The sequence below is a fragment of the Artibeus jamaicensis genome, unplaced genomic scaffold (genome assembly GCF_021234435.1).
Source record: "Artibeus jamaicensis isolate MK-2021 breed Jamaican fruit bat unplaced genomic scaffold, CSHL_Jam_final contig_456, whole genome shotgun sequence".
Taxonomy (NCBI): domain Eukaryota; kingdom Metazoa; phylum Chordata; class Mammalia; order Chiroptera; family Phyllostomidae; genus Artibeus; species Artibeus jamaicensis.
This window is the reverse complement of record NW_026521839.1, coordinates 7,844,299-7,868,403: the sequence shown is the minus strand read 5'-3', so window position 1 is coordinate 7,868,403 and position 24,105 is coordinate 7,844,299. Positions and strand designations below refer to the sequence as shown.

Below are 24,105 nucleotides of genomic sequence, written 5' to 3'. Positions count from 1 at the left end.
ATTTTGTACTTCACCAAAAAACGTTATTAAATAAATACATCATGAAAAGGGAGGGAAAAAGTTGGTTTCAATCATAACAATTCTATAACCTCCCCTGCAGGTATTGTTACTTGGGTTTGCTTTTTATCTTGTTTTATTGGTGGTTTAAAACAATACAAATTTATTTTCTTAAAGGTTTCTTAAGGCAGAAGTCCCAAAAGGTCCTCACCAGGCTAAATCAAGGTGTCAGCAGGGTTGCTCCTTCTGAAAGCTCTAAAGGAGAATGCTTTCTTGCTTTTCAAGCTTCTAGAGGCCCCCACCCTCCTTGGTCTGTGCCCTCCCCCATCTTCAAAGCCAGAAGCATGTAGTTGAGTTCTTATCTGATCACATCTCTCTAGTTCTTCTTATGCCGCCTCTCTGTCCCACTTAAAGAGCCCTTGCTATTACATTGGGCCCACCTAGATAATCCAAGGTGGTCTCCCCACAGCATGTCCCGCTGACTAGCACCACTAATTCTATCTGCAACATTAAATTCTCTTTGACATTTAACCTAACAGATTCTGGGGGTTCAGACATGGACATCTTTGGGGGCCCTTCTTCTGCCTACCATGCTATATGATTAATTAGTTACTAATATACCCTAATGTAAGGGTTTCAAAAATTATTTACCCCTTGAACATTTTTAGGTTGACATCTAACTAGCATTTCTCACTAGAGTTGCAAAGAATGTAATTTTGTGCATTTTGTAAATCCCAATATTTATATCAAGTACCTAAATAAGTTTAAATATGATAATTTGATATGACCACCATCCATTTTAAAAAATTTTAGATATTTGTCATATACTCATTTTATACTAAATTATTTGCACGTACTAATCAAAAGCCATTCAGCCGTTTAAATTCTGCTGCTAGACCTTGGATGTAACCATCACATCGCCCACTCCATCCTGAACGGTAAGACCAGAAACAAAATGGAATAGCTGTGCATTTTGCTGTGTATAAAATACACCTCGTTTTAATGAGGTGGGGGAGCATTAGGCCAGATCACTGTACAGTGCAAGAGTGTGCCCAGCGCCCAGACACAAGGGCCAGCTCTATCGTGGGGCGGGCTCTGCAGGCCCAAATACAGTGTGCCTCACCCCTCCGCTTGTCTGCACCTTGACCCCTCCCCCACTTATGAGTACCCTTTACCACCAAACTACCTCCCCCTTATTTCCAGGCCTCAGGTTACATCTTAGCTTCTGAAACAGCCCTTCCGAGACCCCTTTACATCCTCTCTCATTGTTTGCCATGTTCTTTGCCTTCAAAAGATTTCACCACAATTCCGGCATGAACACTACATGTGAGCTTATTTGATGAGCATTTGTCTTCACCCCTAGACCGCAAACTGCATGAAAGCAGGGAAGGGAGTGACCACTGCTCACTGTTACAGGCACACTGTCCAACAAAGCCTATGGCGTGTAACAGGCACTCAAACATTTGGCCTGAACTGAATGAATAAATGTTCACCAATTCAGCCTCTCAAATACCTCAGTCCTGGAAAAGGAGGTATGTCTGGGTAGGGTAGTAGGTATTTTGGCATCTGCCTCACAATAAATAAGGTGGAATTGTACTTTAAAAAACAAACAAAAAACTAAAAACCTTTATATCACATGAAATTGCCAGCACTTTAAATGAAGAGTAAGATCCTCAATGACAAGGAACAGTGTATCCTGTGTCTCTGTGCAGCCTGGTGATTTGAAGGGCTACAGACGGGGCCACACCTCCAACCGCCTCCCGGCCTGAGGCCTGCTGCTGCGCCTCACACCCACACAGTGCAGACGTGAGCCTTTGGGTGAAGCAGCATCGTCACTGACTCCACTTTCCAAGGCCCCGGATGACGGAGGATGAGGGCAGGGCAGTGAAAAGAAGAAAAAGCACAAGACGATCACTTCACAGCTACGCACCCCTGCTGAGATTTGGGCCTGGCGCTTGGCACCTCCCTGTGCCCAGATGCATTCAGTTGACTAGTATTGAAACAGGAAAACATTTTTCACAATCCAAATAATCCTTACAATCCCAAACTCAAAATCCTTGAGATGAGATGATGACTGGGGAGAAGCAGAGTCATCCCGGCTTTCAGTTCTTCCTTCACCAAAGGTTTGGGCGGGGCCCGCCCTCTTTCTTGGATTCCGCTCTGGGGTCCAAGCTCATTCTGAGGTCTTGTGGCGTACTGGTGAACAGCGTGGCTGATGCGCGGTCAGGCGGGCATGAGTCTGAAGGTCGTCCCCCCACCTACTGACCTTGCGACCCAGGCCAAATCACCTAACCCCTTTGGAAGCTTAGTTTCCTCTCCAGCGACCAACTCGTTCTTGGGAGGGCTAAATAGAAGGACGCTGTAAAACGGTGGGCCCTGAGTGCGCGGAGCGCTGAGCTACTAGCTGCGTCTGCGTTTACCTGGACGTTCTCTTCGGTCACCTCAATTTCAGCCGTATAGATGTAGTCGATCAGTTTACTCAGTGTCCTCCCATCCACATCCTTGATTTCAATCTTCTTGGCTTTACTCTCAGACATGTCACCTACAATTCAAAACAAAACAAAATGGACATGAACGTGGCACCTAGAGCACAGGTGGCAACATAAAGCCCACGGGCCGAATCCGGCCCAGCACCTTGTTTCTACCTGGCAGTACTGCCGAGCTCTCACTTAACTCTTAAGGAGCTGTTACAGTCCTAAAATTACACTTAGCCCTTTGAAGGCAACCCTGAGGTTGATGTGGCCCCTGGTGAAAATGAGTTTGACACCCCTGACCTAGAGAATGCTTAACTTTCACATGGCCTCCTGCTTTGTCTAAATAACATAAAAGCACTGACCCCACTCTGGAAGTCACCAGAAGGAATTCATTCTGGCATTCAGCTGACGACACATCAGGACACATCAGCGTTGGGTCTGTGATCAACCACAAACCTGATATTAAGAATCCCCACTCTATCTGTTGCCCATTTCCATTGTGAAGGCAAATCTGTGTGCAATAACTCATTCAACCAACATTTACTGTAAACCTCTACACAGAAGGCCCAAAAAAGAGAAAAAAATATGCCCCTGTCCTCAAAGAGCACACGGTCTAGTCTGGCAGATTTATAAAAATATTAATAAACAGAGGTGGTAAGAACTAGTAGAGGCATATGCAAAGTAACTATGATAACAACAACAATAAAAAGTAACATTTAGCTGACTATGGCCAAACACTGTCTCAGGCACTTTAAAGTGTTGCCTTTTTAAATCTTCAGAACAACCTATGAGGTTACTAACATTACCCCCACTTTACAAATGAAGAATCTGAGGCAAATCCAGGAAAGGGCAAGTCAGGCCAGGATTGAAACCAATGATTCTGACCCCACACCTGTAACCAAGACAGAGGACTAAATCCCAAGGATGCAGAAGACAGAGCAAGGAGTCCTGCCTGGGGAATCCGGGAAGACACCCTAGTAGGTCACTTCTGAGCTAGGCATTAGAGAACAGAGTGCTCCGCAGGCAGCAAGGTAAGAAAAGAGCTGGATGCATCAACCATAAGCGTAAAGAGAGGAAATTGCCAATGAGATAAATTCTGGCAACAGCAAAAGGTTGGCATGGCTGGTACCTAGGGTAACAGCGAGGAAGGCAGCTGAAGAGGCAGATAGGGGCCAGGACTTACAGAACGCTGTAAGCCCTGCAAATGAGTTTGGACTTGACACTAAGAAGAGTATCACTGGAGAGTTTCACAGAGGGGAATGACATCAACAAATGGGTGTTTTGGAGTGACATTTGGAATGCACGGTGGAAGCTGGATCAGAGTCGAGGAGAACAGTTGGATTAGAAAGAGAGGACGCGGGCCTGTGGGCTAGGCGGCGGCGGCGGCAGCACGTTCTCACAGGCCTGAGGCTGCTCACTTCAGCCTGCCCTCGCTGTACAGCACGGACACCTGCTAGAGCCAGGCTCATGCAACAACGGCTGCTGGTTTCAGGAGGAAAAGACAGGTAGGCATGTGTCTTCATAGGCTGGAATAAAGGCAACCTGACTGTACGAAACAGGGACTCAGAAGCCCTCATGTCAGCTCAAAAAGAGAGCCTGGGAGGTTGTTTTCTCTCTGTGGAATTTGTGCACTGGAGCCAAGAAAATAAGTGCAGTCCAGCATGTGGGCTGCAGACGCCTACCTCCAAGCCACATGGACAGCACATGATTCCTCCACCAGTCCACAGTTCCTGCCCCAACAGAGTTCTGGACATGAATGACTGCAGCAAGGGGAAGGGGGGACGTTCCAAACCCTGCCTGCTAGCTTCACTGCCAGATCAGGTAGACCAGAGACCCTACACTTTGTTCTCTCTTCCCTCAGACTGCCCGTAGAAGCCAGTCCAAAGGCCTCAGCACCCAGAGCCCTGAAGCAGGACGAACAAGCAAAGAGGAAGCCGGAAAAGATGATGGATTTCTCCTCCACCCATAAGCTAGGTTCTCACAATCTTTCTTGATTTTACTCCAAGACATGCAAACAAAAACATGCCCAGGAGGAAATTAGAGTCGGCTGGTGATTATGTTGCAAAATATCACTGAAGATAACTAATCCTTAGTTTAAGAACTTGGGCATTAGAAAAACAAAAACAAAAACAGAGCAGCCTGACTGCGAGAACCAAGGGACTCAGCAGCCCGCCTGTGAGCGAGAAATCAGAACCTGGCCTGATTATTTTCTGTCTGAAATCTGCAATTGGGAGTCAGGTGAAGGTCTTGTAACTTTGGGTAAACAAGTGGAAATTCCTGCAATTGTATGAAAATATTTATATATACGAACAAAAGTCTGAATTTTCTGGGGGGATGACAAATGATTTCTATCAGCCTCAAATGTCCAGAATATGTTAAGACCTAGTTTTCTAGATGATGGGACTTATGAGACTTATTTTCTGCTTCTTTACCATGATTCTGAAGTTACTTATTTTCTGCATTAAGTACTTAAAACATCAATAAGCAAGGGGAGAGCCCTGGCTGGTGTAGCTCAGTGGATTGAGCACGGGCCTGCAAACCAGACAATCGAGGTTCGATTCCTGGTCAGGGCACATTCCTGGGTTGCAGGCCAGTTCCCTGCAGTCCGATTCCCAGCAGGGGACGCACAAAAGGCAACCATACATTGATGTTTCTCTCCCTCTCTCCTTCCCTTTCCCTCTAAAGATAAATAAATAAAATCTTTAAAAAAATAAAATAAAATAAGCAAGGGGAAAACAGGTGAAAGAAAAACTAGGGTCTTAAAGACAATACTATTTTCTAAGAGCTCCCTTAGGAAAATTGGAGACCTGTGTAAGTCACACACTTATCATATTCAACTTTATCTCTAATGGACCAACGGCAATTACTGCACCAAACCAAAACTTCAGCTTAAACAGCCCCTACAAGTGGTAATAATAGTTGCTACTATGCGCCAGGCCCTCAGCTAAGGGTTCATACATGTTAATTCATTTAACCTTTATAACAACCTCAGGCGACATATGATATTACCTCCATTTTACAAATTACGGCATTGGCATTTCAAGAGGTATTTGCACAGGAGGTATCCCAGGTCAGAGGCTGGGACCTGAACCTTGGCCTCACTCTAGACCTCACATCATTTCTAACAAACCCTCTATAATTCAAACCTGACCCTAACTAGTGACCTTGATGAAAGTATCCCAAACAAGCCCTGGGTTCAAATTCTGCAGAGAGCAAATTCTGAGGTACTTAACACTAGCCAGCATGGACCAAGAGGAATGGGATCTTGTCAGCTTATTTTTTCAAGATACCCTCAACACCTAACAAAGTGTGTAACATATAACAAGCACTTTAAAAATATTTGTTGGAACGAGGAAACAAAGGAAGAGTAGAGGCTTTCTCTTGACATCTCATAATTCCAAGGACTCCAGTAATTTCTGTGGAACAGAAACCATCAAAGGTTTGGTCATTCTTGCTTCTTCACTCACCTCTACGACTTTAACAAAATATTTCTAGAAAACAGAACACGAGCCCTGTTAAGTACTTCCATTTTCAAGGTCAACCCGTGCTCTCTATATAGCACGAATGCCTGCTAGAGCCAGGCTCATCCCACAATGGCTGCTGGTTTCGGGAGAAGAGACAGGCAGACATGTGTCTTTGTAGACTAGAATAAAGGCAACCTGGCTGGTTTTCCCCCAGAGGCCCAGCTCAGCCACCGTAGACTCAGAACTTTCAGAAAATGTCTGTTGGATGCACATCTTTTTAGTCCCTTCCATCTTCTGCTTGTCATCTGTTAACATCCATGTCTATTCCTTCAAACAGAACAAGAGCCACTCAAAGGCAGATATTTGTTGATTCACTCATTCATTCAATAAACATATATCAAACAGACCCCATGTGCCAAGTATATGCTGGGTTCAGAGGACACAATGGTGAACAAGTCAAAGCCCTGCCCTCACAGAGCTCAGATTAAGAAAGAGAGAGAGAGGAGTAAACCAACAATGAGAAAACGTGTTAAATGCTAGTAAAGGGGGCTCAGCACTACAAGTTCTTAAACAAGGATTCCTGCACTCTGGACTGTATGCAGAATGTGAGCACACAGGAGCACACATTTGTTTTTGCAGAGAGGGTCCATTGTTCAAGTCAGGTTGATTCCTGATGGTTAAGATCCACTGATCTAGAATGAGATCTGGAGAAGGAATCATTATTACTCAGAAGAGGGGTAAATGTGAGGGGAGAAAATTCCAGGCAGAGAGAATAGTGTATGTAAAGATTTGGAGTTAAGAAAGAACATGACTCGTCCAGGGACCATTAGAAGCTGAGTTTAGCAAAAGCATTGCGAGAAAGGGAGGAAATGAGGCTGGAAACATAAGCAGGGTCTGGAGCACTTGAGGGCCTTGTGGGTCATGCTAAGGAGTTTAGGCTTCATCCTGAGGGAAATGGGGTGCCTCTGGCAGGTTTTAAGCAGGTGAGGGATACATCAGATTTCTACTTTGGAAACAGGTCGCTGCAGCTACAGTACAGAGAATGGGTTGAGGATGAGGGAACAAAATAGATGGCAGGTTGACCAATTAGAAGGCAGCTGCAGTAAATCGAGTGGAAGATGATGGTGGTAAACTAAGGTATTTTCTTGAACATATTTAATTCCTTATGCTCTGCCGTAGGACCTTACACCTAGAAGTCTCCAAGAACCAGAAAGAGCCCAGGAAAGCAAGCAATGCACACAAGTCACAGTTCTTGATTCTGGCAAGCACACCAGGTGACAGCTGAGCTCTTCTCAGGTGGAAGGCGGTCAAAGGGAAGCAGGAGGGAGGAGATGCAGCTCAAGAAGCAGAGGGAAAACCTTGCACCATCACAGGAGACTCGGGAAGTCTAGAAAATCACTGGCTCTTCTTCCCAGTCACCAGTATAAACCCCACTCTTACTATTCAGCAAAAAGAAGCCTCAGAAATGAGAAAGGAATACTGGAGTGGCTCTGACAGGTCTCTGAAGAACCAGTGCTAAACCATCAACCACCTCTACAAAGTACGTCAAAGGGAAGGAAAAAGTGTATTCAAAAGTCCTTATGTTACAGAATTCTTCTCTGTTCGTAACTTGAATCCTTACTGCTGCAATTTAGTTTCATGGTCTGGGGAGAAAGAAAACAGAAGCTCCTTATCTTCTGTAAAATGATCCTTCATGAGTGTTAAAAATGGTTATTAAACTTCTTTCACCTAATTCTTATCTGTCTAAATCCTAATGTCTGGTTGCCAACTCATCTGGCTAGAGCAGAGACCCATGTCACACATTAACCTCACATGAGAAAAAGGAACACCCTGCCTCCTCCCTGAATCCCAGCCAACTCTCCTGAAAGGGGGTGGTCTGGGCCATTTAACTGCAAAAGGCTGGCCTCTGTCTCCCGGGAAGTAAGGACATTCCTGCCCGGCCTTTACCCAAAGGCTGTGTGAAAAGCAAAGGAGATGATGATAGTGGGAATTAGGACAGCAGGATCCAGCAGAACTGCAGAGACAGGTATCACCCCATCTCCCTGCCTCCCCTAACCTCACGCTTTCTCCACTTGGAAAGACCTTTCCGCTCAGCTAGTGGCACACGGGGGCCACGTCTGGAAGAAAATACCTGTGTGGCCACACATAGGTTTCACATCAGCCCCACCCACCATCAGGATGGCTGATGCCAGGGCCATCCCTCACCGACACAGGAGCTTTGTAAACTACAATGTGCTCAACGAATAACAAGTACGCTTTACGTACCTATTCTGTATTGCGTGCCTTATTCCCATTTCCTATATTTGTTCCCTGGTTATGGTTATTATTCTAGCCTGGCAGATAAGAAAAACAGATTGCAGAGGTTAACTGAATTCCCCACAAAGGTATTAGGTGCTGAACCCAGGTCATTACGGCTCCACGGCCTTATCCAAGGACTTTCTAGACACTACACCACCTCCCAGTACAAGGTGGCATTAACACCCTGTTTTTAATCATTAGCAAAGAGGCCTCCACATCAACAACTTTTCTATGACCGTTCATAAACCATTCATTACCAATGCTTTTCTCCAATAATGAACTAAATTTTAAGGCTGAGCTACACTCTTAAGTCCAAAATGTCTACCCCGGACCATCTTGGTCAAACTGTCAATACCTTAATGAAGGGGGCTGGGGTGAAATCAATTCTTTCTTTTAAAGATTTTATTTATTTATCTTTAGAGGGGAAGGGAAGGAGAGAAGAAGAGAAATATCAATGTACGGCTGCCTCTCGTGGGCCCCCTGCTGAGAACTGGCCTGCAACCCAGGCATGTGCCCTGACTGGGAATCAAACTGCGATTCTTTGGTTCACAGGCCCGCACTCAACCCACTGAGCTACACCAGCCAGAGCCTGAAATCAATTCTTTAAAAATACTCATCATTTCTGCACCAAGAGCAACATATTTTTAGGCAAGAGTACTATACCCCTCATCCTCAAATCTGGGTCTCTTAAGCTAGAAAAGAATGGCTGACTCTGCTTTGACTTTTTAGGGACAGGAAAAAGAAACCCTATGTCATTGTAAACTTCAGCCCAGAGCTAACTAACTTTAAACTTCAGCACAGAGCTAAAGGCAAGTTATGTGGAAGATAAGGCCATTCTTCCTTAATCCCGAGCAGCCTTGGAAGCTTCCAATCTTTTTTTTCTGAACTATTCTACCCAACCCCTGACTCCTGAAGGCAAACTCTCAGAAACCAGACCCCTTTCACTACTCCTACTCCACACCCTCCCCTCTGGCCTCCTTTATCCACGGAAAATTCAGTTCCCTAGTACTCCCTGCCTCCGGGCCCCAACATCTTGAGTTAAGTCTTACTGAGCAGCATGTTACCGTGAAGATCTTCAAAGGCACCAGTACAACACGCAAACAGAGAGAACACAAACAAGGGTCAGGGCCTGGCAGAGTCTGGCATGAAGAAGGGGTGGAAACAAAGTTCTGTGAAAGGAGCGCATACCTGGAAAGCGAGTAAGAGAGCCGGGCCTCCACTGCTGTGCCTTGTGGATAGTTCAAGTTCACTCAAATGCACTGCCCCTCGCCTCTGATCCCGGCACGTTCCTGACTCTCCTCCCTATTTCTACTCACTACATGTTTAAAGACACCAGAGCTAAACATCAGCCTACATCTTATAAAAACTGGACAGCAATTCTTCTTTAAAAAAACAAAAACCATCTATAACCAGCTCCTGCATACAGAACCAGGAGGACGGGACAGCTCACTGCAGGGGCTTCCTTTGGAACGGGAGCCCAAACCCCTTGCAGCGTGTTGATGGGCATAAGACCCTGAGCCCACATATTCCTTAAACTCACTTCCTTTAACACCGTAAAACGGGGTTGTTCTTAAACTACTTACACAAAATGTAGGGACCAATATGGAGTACGAACACTGTGGGAGACCCCCAGTAAAGGGCATGACAAAAGGAGAAACTGACTAGGCTATTTCGGGAAAATTAGCACCCCTGGGAGAGAGGTCTTAGATGGGAGAGATGGGTGGGGGGAATCTTCCACACTCACGAGAAAAAGGTGGGCAGATCGCAGCACCGCTGGCCTCTGCGATGGCACCAAGCTGAAGGTGTGCAGGACCCTTAGGGAGACTGCCGGCCCCGGGTCTTCCCACAGGCTGCCTGCCTTTAGACACTCTGCTGTGGGCACTCAGACCACCGTTTCACATTTATTCCAAATTATTGTGAGCAGGCCATGGTCAAGAGTACAGCTGGTATTTGGATACCACAGGACATTTGGGCAATATAAACTCAGAGGACAAAAGAATAAAACCCCTTTAAAGCCTGAGTGAAAAATGATGACAGCACCGGTCAAGCTACAAGAGAGTCGCCTGCATCTCGTTTTCTTTTTGGCCTTAAACACGCCGACAGAAACAGGCCTTGCATGATGAGTCAGCGGCCTTTCCATTACTAATTGTATGCAGTTTAAAGCTGAACTTGATCATCAGAACACAATTTTGCAATGTTACCTGTTTACCAAGGTTCAAGCAATGTTGTCTGCTTCCCAAGCAAAGCCAAGGGGCCTCAAAAAATACACAAATCTCGTCTACTGCTGATGGAGCATGAGCTGATACGACCGTCCGAGGGCAGTGCAGTTGTGGCACGTGTCTCCGAGTCTTCAAAATGTACACACCCTTGAACCAAATATTTCCCATTCTAGGAATCTATTCTAAGGAAATAATCAGTAATGTAAGTAAAGATTCATAGGAATAACATGCCTATTAATTTCCAATCGATAAGGAAATGCATTTTCAATTAGGATACATATGATGGAATCTTAAGAAGCCATTAGGGACGCTTGGAGATGCTGCAGATGTGATTTAAATGACATGAAAAGATAGTTACAATATACTGTTAAACTCAATTAAGCAAATTTTCATTGAGCATCTACACAATGGAAGACCATGCTAGACAGTGGGAACAAAGCATCAAATTAGAAAAGTACAGTTCTTACCCTCATAAAGCTTATGACTGACCTGGGAAGTCAGATATTGAGGAAATAATGCGATAAGCAGTAATACCGAAGAGAAACATAGGGTACCATGAGAGTAAATAGCAAAGGGATTTAACCTAATCCAAGGGGATTGTTGAAGGCCTTCCTGAGTAAATGATGCATAAGTGGTAATGAAAGGTGAATAGGAATTAGGCAGGCAAACAGGCAGGGAGGGAGAACACTTCAGGAAGACGAACAGCAATTTTTTTAAGTATATACCTCAAAAGAGGATATTCAACTGTATATATGTAAAATGAACTCAATATTATATAATTGGTATCTATACATTGGTATCTAAATCTCAAAGAACATAAATCATAATGTTATCTAGATGTTACACTGCATGTAATTTTTAATATTTTCACTTGCCCACATTTCCTCATTTTTTTTCCATAGTGAACATACATGATTAATGAGTTAGTGGGCAGATGGATGGTAACCAGAATCAACAGACGGCTTCAGCTGGGCATCACATTAAATTGCTTTCTTCTCTCGATTCTCTCCTCCCTTCAATTACTACAATTCAAGATCTGCCTGAAAAGCAACTTTCTATTCCATTTCTAATGTCATTTTCATTTTGCTTAGGCACTTCCACTACCTGAGAGGCAAGTTCATTAGCCGAAAGTGGAGCCAACACTAAATATATTGCAATTCCAAACAGATTCTTATCACAGCACTGGACTTTCCGAACAACACACACAAGAATAATGTCTGACAGATATTCATTGAAATTTTGGCTAAATACTTATTGCAGACAAAATGAATTATATTTTTAAAAAGAGATGAATGAAGGAGAGGAGAAAAATTAAAACATTACTACTAGGGTTTCAAAGAGAATGTGGCTCCAAATTTCCAGGTGGTTAAATTATCTGGTTTTACAGGTTCCACTGTGAAATTTCTAGCCCAGGGTTCAAAGTGAGGAAAGAGTCACTTGGTCCACTGAGCAGAGACACCACTCCTCCACATGATGAGCCAAGGGGGACACACATGTGAGGCACTCGGAAAACCCAAGTGTCAAGTCCGGCCCAGCAGGAACTACTCTTGCCCAGCGGAGGCTGTGTAGTGGATTAAGAAAAAGGTTAGGGCCTATGGAAGCACAACTGTGCCCGCACTCACCCGTTCTTAGCAAGCCTACGTTCACTCTTTCGACCTCTACTTATTGACTGTGCCATAAATACGAAGCCTGATAGTGGGCACTGAGGATTCAACAGTGACAAGACATAGTCCCCAAGTGCCCAAAGCTCACAATCAAGTGTGAGAGACTTTTCATTCATTAAATTAAAAAATACAAGTCCTGTTGGGCACCATATACTCAGGACATAGTAACAAACAAGTCCAACAAGATCCCTGACTTCATGGTGCTTATATTCTAGTAAGGGGAAATAGGTAAGAAAACATAAAAATAACCAATCAACACGATTTTTAAATGGTACTGAAAATATACCGTATTTTTCAGATTATATGATGCAATCCCCCCAAATTTGGGAGGAAAATGGGAGTGCATCTTATAGTCTGAATGTAGCTTTATATTTACATTGGTGAAATATCATGTTATTTATGTTATTAAATATTTTGCCACATTTTTTGCTTGAAAAAACTTTTTCCCATTTTCCTCCTCTAAAACCTAGGTGCATCTTATGGTCCAAAAAATATGGTACTCAACTTATGGGACGGAAAAGAGACTTAACTATGAGGGGAACTATGGCTAGGCAGTCAGAGGAGACCTCTAGGAAGTGGAGACATTGGAACTGTAAAGGGCAGTATAAGAAACACCTGATCTATGAGACGCTAGAGCCTGCGCACTGCAGACACCAGGAAAGAGACAAGAACACAGAGCAATAGTGACCATACTAGAGGAAGCACAGGGTCCTTAGCAAGCAGATGAAAGGGACACCTGACCCAGTCCATGGTCTCACCCAGCCCAGCCCAGCCCAGCCCAGCAGCCTCCAGTCAGCAGTGATGTCTAGAGCACTGCAGTCTAGAGCACTGCATGGACCTAGCTCAGGGGAGAGGCTGTGAGGCTCTACAGACAGGCAGCTCAGCCCAGGGGTTTCAAGGAATTTAGTTTCAGCAGTAACACATGTGAAATGGTTGGGCAAGGCTATCTGGCATGCTCAGGGAACAGGCACTCCCTGGAACATTGGCAAAGATGCTGAAAATGAATGACTGATAGTGAATATCTCTAGGTCTTATTCTTCCCCACCCCAGGTCCCACTATCACGTCTCCTACAACCCCTTCCCTCCTCTAAGGAAGGGCTCAGGAGGGACAAGATGAGGGCAGCCATCAGGAAGTCAAGTTCCACTCATTCTGTGTAACCTGGGCAAGTCCCTTCCCTTCTCTCTACTTCAGTGTCCTTCACCTGCAGAATGAGAGATTGGAAGGCATGGAGATCAACCCAAAAGTTTATATTTTTCACAAGCTCCCCACATAATTATGAAGCATGCCAAAGTTTGAGAACTTATGGACTATAGGATGCTACCTCTTTCTGTCTCAAAGGACTACTTGCCCAATTGGCCTAGCACATAGAAGCTCCTCAGGGTGGGTGTCACAGCCTTCTCTTTCCTCCCTCCCCTAGTGCCGCCTCCCTCAACATTCTCCCAGGGCAGGGCTACAGCCTCATAGCTGTGGGTTACTGTTTCCCCACACCATACCTGTGAACATTGCACAGAAGTAGGGGCTGCAGGCTGCCAGGACCACACGGTGGGCTTCTATCTCGACATCTTCTGCCACAATCATCACGTCACACAACAGATGCTTACTGTAAGACACCAGTGAGGGGACAAGATGGGTCACAGCACCAATACCCACCCCAGTCAAACAACGGTATTTTTTCCTCCCACCCAGATTCCATACTATGCTGAATAAGGTGGTCATAGAGTTAAGCAGCAGGATGGACTCATCAACTTTTCCAAGTCCCTGACAAGTCTGACATTCATGCTTTCCTAAGGAACACAGAGCAATCCAACTAGTCCATGGCTGCAAATTCAGTTTCTTTTTTTGTCTTTACTTCTCTGCTCCCCACTCCATCAGCTCTGACTGAGACAGGAGTATGGCAGCCCAGGGAGCAGTGGGAAAAGCCTGGGGCTGCCAGCTGAGTCACTGAATGAATGCCAAGGGGCATGAGCATGCCATTGAGGTGTGCCACCAGTGAGACCAAGTACTAACAATTCCCCAAGAGATCCACTGCCTATGCAATACCGGCAAAGATCAGCCAGATGGGGATCACTCGTGTATTTCTCCTCCCACCCAAATTCAACACTATCACCAAGAAGACTCTGCCTACATACTATGCTCCCTTAAGACCCTGCGCAAACTCTCATCATTGTAATTATTAAGAATACCATAACTACCTTTCTACTTGTTTGTCACTCCCTCTACCCTGTGGACGCTGAAAGGGACTTGTCTCCGTCACTGTTATATCCTGGCTGCATGCATGGCCCATAGTAGGCCCTACATTTTTACTAAATAAATGGATAAATTTTGAAATGGGATCAACCCACATTCTTAGATAGAATGAATATATGACTACTTTGGAGATTGAAAGGCCCTGTTGACTCAAGAATTTTTCCTCTACCTGCCTTCCAATTTCTTATCATGCCTATTATTAATATAATGGTTAACATTGAGTTATATGTGCCAGGCACTGTTCTAAGCATTTTTTCACTTGTATAGCTTAATTTAATCCTCTCAACCACCCTATGAAGTAGGGCTACTGTTACGCCCCACATTGCAAACAAGAAAACTGAGGCCGAGGGAAGGTAAGTAACTTTCCCATGGTCACACAGAAAGACAGCAGTGGAGACAGGATTTGAATGCAGGTCGCTCAGCCCCAGAACCCATGTTCCTAGCGTCTATGGCATCCTGCCACCACTAGTCCCACCTTTAGACTGAGGCACTCATAGTACTTCAGGCAGGACAAATACATTTCAACTGAGATTCATTGGTAGTAGTTACTTAGAACACTACAGTGATTGAGAAGTCTGAGGTCACGACTGGGCTCCGTGTGATGGTCGATAAATGGAAAAGAAGCTACATATTTGCCATCCCTGGTATAGCATATTAAACCATTGCCAATTATTAATACATTAGTCCAGGTTCACTCATCAGAGAAACAGAATCATGAAGTCTGAAAAGGTTGGAGCTGCAAACAAACTTAGCAATTACCTGGTCTATGAAGCTCAGAAAAGTGGCTCAAATCTACAGAAGCTTGAGTCTTTAATCCACACACAGTACCACAATGCCTCGTGATTGATTGACACTTGTATGGAAAAAGACAGAAAATAAGTTAACTCTGATAAGGGAAGGTGGTAAGGAAAGGTCTACAGTATGCAATAAAGTATCAGTGAGGGGGCTTCTGGGAAGAGTGAAACCTCTGAGCACCAAGAGGCAAAACCTAGGGGTGGGACCTTACCATGCAGTGGCCAGCAGACCCTACACACAAACTTTGTCTGAATAAGCCAGCTCACCTGGAAACATCACTAGCTCTGCCCTTAACTGGCTAAGAAAAGAGGGACAAATGACCTCACCACAGTTTTCTCATCTTCCAGCTACCTTGGGACATACATCATAGGGACCACATGAGTTTGTAGATGCTACCTGAGAACAGACTGGTTTTTAACCTGGACAAAATTTATTCTAAAAATGTATTCCCATTATGAATAGACTCATTTTGGACATTTTCACTTCCATTAAAGATTTTAGGGAGGAAATTAAGTTATTACTGCTATTTAAAAGTATAAGTAATTTGGCCCTGGCTGGTGTAGCTCAGTGGACTGAGCACAGGCCTGCGAACCAGAGGATCGCGGTTCAATTCCCAGTCAGGGCACATGTCTGGGTGGCAGGCCAGTTCCCAGCAGGGGATGCATGAAAGGCAACCATACATTGATGTTTCTCTCCCTCTCCCCTTCTCCTCTAAAGATAGATAAATAAATAATTTTTTAATAAATAAATAAATAAATAAAGTATAAGTAATTTTTTTTGACAACCAGTATTTTAACGAGAAAAGTGTTGACAAAGATGCATCAGAAATACCAAATAAATTTGCAGTACCAGGTGCTGAACAAGTAATGTCACAGAGAAATATCAGTCACAAACACAAAGGAGCTGATAATTCATGAATGAATAAGAAAGCGACACGACTTCCGCCAAGATGGAGGCATAGGTGGATGTGTCGTGCCTTCTCACACAACCAAGTTTAGGGACAACTAAATATTAGCATCAGAAAACACAACCAGAACATGGAAAATTGAACTTTTCGGAAGTCCATTAACAACAAATTCTGCAGCCCGACCGGTAAGGGGCGAAATCAGCGTCTGGTGAGGGGTTGCACAGGAGGACTCAGTCGGACGGACCAAGGCGCAGAATCCAGATGCGCGAATCCAGACGCACGGGTTCCAAACGCAGGATTGGACCTAGTGAGCGACCGAGCAACCCACCAGGTGAGCGACTGCAGAGGAGACAGTGGGGAGGCGGTGCTGCGTGTTGACTGCGGTCGCCTATTTGCGCGCGAGCGGACAGGCGAGGGAGTGGGCGGTTGGACCGACCACGCGGTAGAGGGCGTCGCCATTTCCCCGCTCTGACCACGCCTCCACATACAGCGTCACAACCCAGCTACCTGGGAGTCCAAGGCGCCGCTTCTCACACTTAAAGGGCCAGAACAGACCAAAAATGTCGCAAGAAGACCTCAAAGCCCCAGAGATAAATCTAAGCGACGAAGAAATAGCAAAACTTTCAGATGCACAGTTCAAAACACTGGTGATCAGGATGCTCACAGAATTGGTTGATTTTAGTCACATATTAGAGGAACATATGAAGGCTAAACTAATTGAAATGAATGGAATTCCACAGGAAACCAATAGTGATGAAAAGGAAACTGGGACTCAAATCAATGGAGTGGACCAGAAAGAAAGAAATAATGGCCAAACAGAAAAGAGTGAAGGAGCAAGAATTCAAAAAAATGAGGAGAGTCTTAGGAACCTCCAGGACATCTTTAAATGCTCCAATATCCGAATTATAGGGGTACCAGAAGGGGGAAAGGAAGAGCCACCAGTGGAAAACTTATTTGAACAAATAATAAAAGAGAATTTCCCCAATCTGGCAAAGGAAATAGACTTCCAGGAAATCCAGGAAGCTCAGAGAGTCCCAAAAAAGTTGGACCCAGGAAGAAACACACCAAGGCACATCGTCATTACATTAGCCAAAATTAAAATGAAGGAGAGAATCCTAGAAGCAGCAAGAGCTAAGGGGACAATCACCTACAAAGGAGTCCCCATCAGACTGTCAGCAGATTTCTCAAAAGAGACCTTACAGGCAAGAAGGGGCTGGAAAGAAATATTCCAAGTCATGAAATCTAAAGACCTACAACCAAGATTGCTCTATCCAGCAAAACTTTCATTTAGAATGGAAGGACAGATAAAGTGCTTCTCAGATAAGATCAAATTCAAGGAGTTCATCATCACCAAGCCCTTATTATATGAAACGTTAAAGGGACTTATCTAAGAAAAAGAAGTTAAAGAAACATGAACAGTGAATGGACAACAAGCTCACAGTTATTAACAACCACACCTAAAATGAAAGCAACCTAAAAGGACAGCTAGATCAGGAGTGGAAACATAGAAATGAAGATCTCAAGGAGGGTTAGCAACAGGGGAGTGGGAGGAGGAGATGGGGGGAGAAGGTACAGAAAATAAGTAGCATAGACAGTAGATAGAAAATAGATGGGGGGGGCAAGAATAGCATGGGAAATATAGAACCTAAAGGACTTGAGACACATGGACATAAACTAAAGGGGGGTAATGGTGGGGATGGGGGGGCAGGGTGGAGGGGAATGAAGGGGAGAATAGAACAACTGTAACAGCATAATCAATTTTAAAAAAGAAAGAAAGAAAGAAAGAAAGAAAGAAAGAAAGAAAGAAAGAAAGAAAGAAAGAAAGAAAGAAAGAAAGAAAGAAAGAAAGCGACAAGAAGAAACGAAGAATAAAGATGGCCAATCCAGGTAAGCAAATGAATAAGAACAGTTCTAATAAGAGAGAGGTATATCTGAAGGCCAGGAAAACTCTAATTTGGGAAAGTGACCAAGAAAAACTTGCCAAAAACTCAAAATAGACTTTCCCTGTGGGTGAGAAGGCCTGTCTGCACACTGGAACCACCTCTGTGTCTCCGTTCTGCACGGAAAAGGGGAGGCGCAGCTCTGGAGCACTGCGTGGCATACAAGCCCTTCTAATGCCATTTAGCAGAGATCCCATGGGATCCTTCTTTTTCTGAGCTATCACTCTACTCCAAAAGACAATCTTGAAGAAGGAAAATTAGAGCTCTGTACTTTGTGATTTATAAAGAATTACAGTATAGCTCTCAGTAAGGAGCACAGACTACAGATCAAATTTGACCAAGGTTCATGTTTGAATCCTGAGTACCAGAACTGAGTATCCAAATTGAGATGTGTTGTAACCAAGATAATGAACAGTAATAATAGTCAACATTCAGTAAATGTTAACTTCTTTTCTTCTTTTTCCACAAAATACTTCATTAAAATTAGAGGTTAAGTTTGAACTGCCTATTGGACATGCAAGGAGGGTTACCAAGTAGGCAAGTGGATCCATAAGCATGGAGCTCAGAAGTAGGGGATGGTTATGAGGTTGGGTGGGAATAGGAAGAACCAGCAAAAAAGATAAGATAGTGGCCAGTGAGATGGAAGAAAAACTGAGAGTGGGGTATCCAAGCACCCAAGTGAAGCAAGAACTCCAAGAGAGGAATGAACAACTGTAACACATACTGCTTATAAGTAAGATAAAATTAGGGTGGCCAGATAGGGCAATTAGGCAAGAAAATAAAAGACATCCAAATTGGAAAGGAAGAAATAAACCTCTATTTGCAGATGACAATTTTGTATATAAAACATCCTAAGTAATCCACTAAAAATTATTGGAACAAATAAATGCGTTCAAGAAGGTTGCAGAATACAAGATCAATATTTTAAAAATCAATTGTATTTCTATACACTTACAATGAACAATCCAAAAATGAGACTAAGAAAAATTCCATTTACAGTAGCACCAAAAAGAATAAAATACTTAAGAATAAGTTTAACAAAAGAAGTACAACACCTATGTTCTAAAACTATAATACACAGTTAAAAGAAATTAAAGACCTAAATAAATAGAAAAATCACCAGTTTTTATGAATTGAAGTTTAATATTGTTACAATGGCAATACTCCCCCAAATTGTTCTACAAATTCAACAGAATTTCCGTCAAAATCCTGGCTGGCTTCTTTGCAAAAATTAACAAGCTGAACCTAAAATTCGTATGGAAATGCAAAAGAGCTAGGATGGCCGAAACAATCTTCAAAAAGAACATAGTTGAAGGTTACACACTTCCTAATTTCAAAACTTATTACAGCTAAAGATAGTGTAGTAAGAGCATAAGGATATAGACAGATAGATCTCAAGAGAACTGGGAGTCCAGAAATAAACATTTATGTTTACAACCAATTGGGTTTTTTTTTTTTTTTACTTTAAATCATTTTTTATTTTTCAATTACAGTTGACATACTATATTAGTTCCTAGTGTACAACGCAGTGATTAGGCATTGTATAACTTACTAAGTGATCTTAGTAATCTCAAGAAATCTCATACCCACCTGACATTACATATACTTATTAGAATATCATTGACTATATTCCCTATACTATACTTTATTTACATCCCCATGACTATTCTGTAACTACCAACTGGTACTTCTTAATCCCTTCACTTTTTCACCCATCTCCCCAAATCTCCTCCCACATGGCAACTGTCAAAATATTTTCTGCATCTGAATCTTGTTTCTGTTCTGCTTGTTCATTTGTATTGTGTTTTTTAGTTTGTTTTCTATAGGTATGTATTTATTGTCATATTTTTATGTTCATATTTTTATGTTTTTTCTTTTTAAAGAAAACCCTCTAACATTTCATTTAATACTTGTTTGATGGTGGCGAACTTCATAGAGGGGGGCGGGGAGTTCCTGTCTAGGAAGCTCTTTATACAGTCATTTGATTCTAAATGATAGCTTTTCTAGATAGAGTAATCTTGGTTGTAGGTCCTTTCCATCACTTTAAATATTTTCTGTCAATTCCTGCTGCTCTGCAAAGTATCTGTTGAGAATCAGCTGAAAGTCTTATGGGAGCCCCCTTATAAAAAACTAACTGCCTTTCTCTTGAACTTCTAAGGTTCTCTTTGTCTTTAATCTTTTGCATTTTAAAAATGACATTTCTTGGTGTGGGCCCTTTTGGGTTCATCTTGTTTGAGACTCTCTGCACTTCCTGGACTTGTATGTTTACTTCCTTTACCAGATTAGGGAAGTTTTCTGTCATTATATTTTCAAATAGGTTTTCAATTCCCTGCTCTCTCCTCTCCCTAAGGCACCCCCACGATGCAAATGTTGGTACACTTAAAAAGTTGTCCCAGAGGCTGCATACACTATCCTCATTTTTTTAATTCTTTTTTTTTCTTGCTATTGTTATTGGGTGTTTTTTGCTTCCTTATATTCCAAATCACTGATTTGATTCTTAGCTTTATCTACTCTACTGTTGGTTCCCTGTAAATGATTCTTAATTTCAGTTATTGTATCCTTTATTTCTGATTCACTCTTTTTTATGCTGTTGAAATTCTAAGTTCATCTGCTCCTCTTCTAAGTTCATTGAACATTTTTGTAACCAGAGTTTTGAACTGTGCATCTAGTAGATTCCTTGTTTCCATTTTGTTTAGTTCTTTTTCTGAAATTTTGTTCTGTTCTTTCATCTGGGACATCTTTCTTCATCTCCTCATTTTGGCAGCCACCTGTGTTTGTTTCTATGTATTAGGTAGAGCTGCTACATCTCCCAGGCTTGGTAGAGTGGCCTAATGTAGTAGGTGTTCTGTAGGGTCCAGTAGCACAGCCTTCCTGTTTGCCCGAGCTGGGTATTCCACTTGTGCCCCATGTGTGGGCTGTGTACACTTCCCTGTTGTAGTTGAGTCTTCATTTCTATTGGCACATTAATGAAAGGAATTTACCCCCAGGCCAATCAACTGCAAGAACTGGCCGCAACCACCATGGAGGATCAGTCGTGCAGGGGGCCCATGCTATGGAGCAGGACTTATTTCAGTGGGGCTCTGGTGTCTACTGAGTCTGCCCCTTAAGTGTGTCACTTGTGGAGGTGGTTGGGCAGTGCTTCAATGTGTCCTGAAGCTTTTGACTGGGTGTGCTGGCTCTGGGGCTTCCCAGAGGATGCAGGCCAAGGTCAGATACCTAATGTGTTCTACCCAGTGTAACCTGGCATGAGCTACAAAACAATCTGCATATGGCTGCTATTTGTGCTGGCCCTGGAGGTACCCAGGAGAGGCCAAGTTGTGAACCAAGACCAGCTGCCACTAGTGTTAGACCTGGGACCACTTAGCAAGAGGTACAGTGCTTGCCAAGGCCAGATGCTGCTTGTTTGAGAGATTGTAGAAAAGTCTGAAGCATGAGCCAAGACAGGCCATTTGTATAGAAAAGCCACTGGAAACAGTTTGGGTGGGTCCAAAGTTGGGTGAGGCAGAATTTCAGAAAATCACAAGGGCTTGGTAAATAGTGTTAGCCAGGTTGATGGGGACTCAGATATGACACCCATCTGCTGAGTCTGCAGGGGAAGGGTTCATCAAAGGAACAATGGCCTCTGCCAGCACTTCTGTCTGGGAGAAAGCTGCCCCCCAGTTCTCACCCTAATGCCAGACAATTCAGTTCCTCCCACACGTCCCTGGTGACTTTCAAGCTGCTGCCCAAGCACTGGAGCTCAGAGGGAGTGAGTCTGAGTAAGAACATGTAGGGGCCCTCTAAGAAGAACTGCCTGGGACTTCAGAAGCTCTCCATCTCACTCAGCCACAATTCTTGCTGGTTTTCACAGCCAGAAATTATGGGGACTTCTCTTCTAGGGGATAGAGGGTGTGGTGTGGAGCTGGAACCTCTCCCTCTCAGGATAGGGGTCTCTAAAGCTGAGATATTCCTCCCAATTTTACCCACCACATGTGGGTGTGGGACCAACCCATTCTACCCCTCCACCCCTCCTACCAGTCTCAATGTGGCTTCTTCTTTATATCCTTAGTTGTAGGATTTCTGTTCAGCTAGATTTCAGGGGGTTCTGAATTATGGTTGTTCTGTAGTTTAGTTGTAATTTTGATGTAGTTGTGGGAAGATGTGAGTACCACATTTACCTATACTGCCATCTTGACCAGAAGCCTATAGTCAATTAATTTTTGACAATTGTGCCAAGGCCATTCAACTGGGAAAGAATAGTCTTTTCAACAAATGGTACTCACACAACTGGATAGCCACATGCAAAAGAATGAAATTGGACTCCTACCTCATATCATATATAAAAATTAGTTCATAATGGATCAAAAACCTAAATTTAAGGGCTAAAACTATAAGACTCTTACTCTTAAAACTATAAGAAAACATAGGGGTAAATCTTCTTGACTTTAGATAAGACCATGCTTTGTTAGATAGGACACCAAAAGCACAAACAAATAAAAGCATAAATTAGATATTAAAATTTATAACCTTTTGCTTCAAAGAACGTAAAAAGTCTTTTTACTTTGCTTTTGCAGAAAGTAAAAAGACAACATACAGAATGAAAGAATATTTTTGAAATCATTTATATAAGAGGTTTGTATATAAAATATATAAAGAATTTGAACATTACAACTCAAGGTAAGTAAACATAAAATACTATTTTAAAATAAGCAATTGATCTAGAGACATTTTTCCAAATAAGATAGAGAAATGCCAATGATCAATGAAAAGATGCTCAACAAAATTAGTCATCAGAGAAATACAAATCAAAACCACAAGGAGATACCACCTAACACACACTAGGGTGACTATAATAAAAAAACAGGTGTTGTAAGGATATGGAGAAACTGGAACTTTCATACACTGCTGGTAGAAACGCAAAACGGTGCAGCTGCTAAATGAAAGAAGCCAGTCACCAAAACCTATATATCATATGATTCCAAAACAGGCAATTCTATCGAGACAGAAAGTAGATTAGTAATTGCCTAAGCTGGGGGGTTTGTGGGATGGGCAGGAAGGATAGGTAAAACAGGGGGATTACTGTTAAAGTATACAGGATTTCAGGAGTGATAAAAATGTTCTGAAATTGATTGTTGGTTGCATGACTATGAGTATACTAAAAGTCATTAAACTGTATGCTTTAAATGCATGAATTGTATGGCACATGAAGTACATCTTGATAAAGCTGGTACCAAAAAAAAGAAGATAAAATCAATGTGCTAACATCGCTACTCCAGTACTAAAGGCATAGTGGCAGCCCACCAAAAAAAAATGAGGACAGACAACTGTTTGCAATGGTGAAATGAGAGGTTAGAACTGTCAGAATGACCTAGGAAAGACTCTCTCCTTCTCAGACCTACCTGGTCGGGGTGTATTATTCCAAAAAAGGACCATATACCCTATTGTTGGATGGAGAGTCAGGAGCCAAAGAGCCATTAGTGCTCTGCTGCCCAGAAGCAGCAGTTTGTCTGACTAGAACGGAGCTACGAATCACAGAAAGAGGAGGAAGATTGGGTGGTTACCATGCCAACAGCCCATTCTCCACTAGGGAAGTAAAAAGAATAGGAAACTCATGAATTGTGTGATCCATAAATGGCAAAGAACATGTGTGCTTAAAGTAAAACAGCTGAAAATTGGGGGAGGAGAATGTGAAAACAATGCAAGAAATAACCCTAGGTCCTCGAAATATGTAACATTTCATTAGCTTAATCCCTGTATGGTGCGATGGTTTACTCAGGCTGTCATCAAAATAAAGTATGTCTCTCTCCAGTTCCCATTAAACTCACACAGATCAATAAAGTTTTCTCAGGTCCTTCTCTCACGTCCTCACCCATTTCACTCTAGTTTTTAGTATATGTGCTGCTGAAGTGAGCACTCCACTTTAATTTTTAAAATGAGCCATTTAAATATCTTAAAATTTGATATAATCTTTAAACACCACTAGAATGCAACTTTTGATAAGGGCAAGACCTCAATTCACATGTCTACTGCCATATTCCTGTAACTAAGCACAGTGCTTTTAGCAAATCATCATCAGAATAAGAGGTAACACTTTACAGAAGGTTCACTTTGTTCAGAGGC

General features: G+C 43.0%; 1 protein-coding gene across 6 annotated transcripts in view; it reads right to left on the bottom strand.

Annotated features, from left to right (window-relative positions):
- Positions 1–24,105, bottom strand: part of KLHL3 (kelch like family member 3) — a 121,723-nt gene that overhangs the window by 69,921 nt on the left and 27,697 nt on the right. For 3 of the 6 annotated variants that reach the window (XM_037163489.2, XM_037163490.2, XM_037163493.2), the window contains 2 exons: positions 13,611–13,717; positions 2,418–2,539 (listed from right to left, as the gene is read on the bottom strand). In XM_037163489.2, the coding sequence (XP_037019384.2) occupies positions 2,418–2,539; positions 13,611–13,717 (229 nt within the window). Of the gene's footprint in view, positions 1–2,417; positions 2,540–13,610; positions 13,718–15,123; positions 15,218–24,105 lie in introns of all 6 variants that reach the window. The other 3 variants (XM_037163494.2, XM_037163495.2, XM_037163491.2) reach the window with 2 other exon arrangements.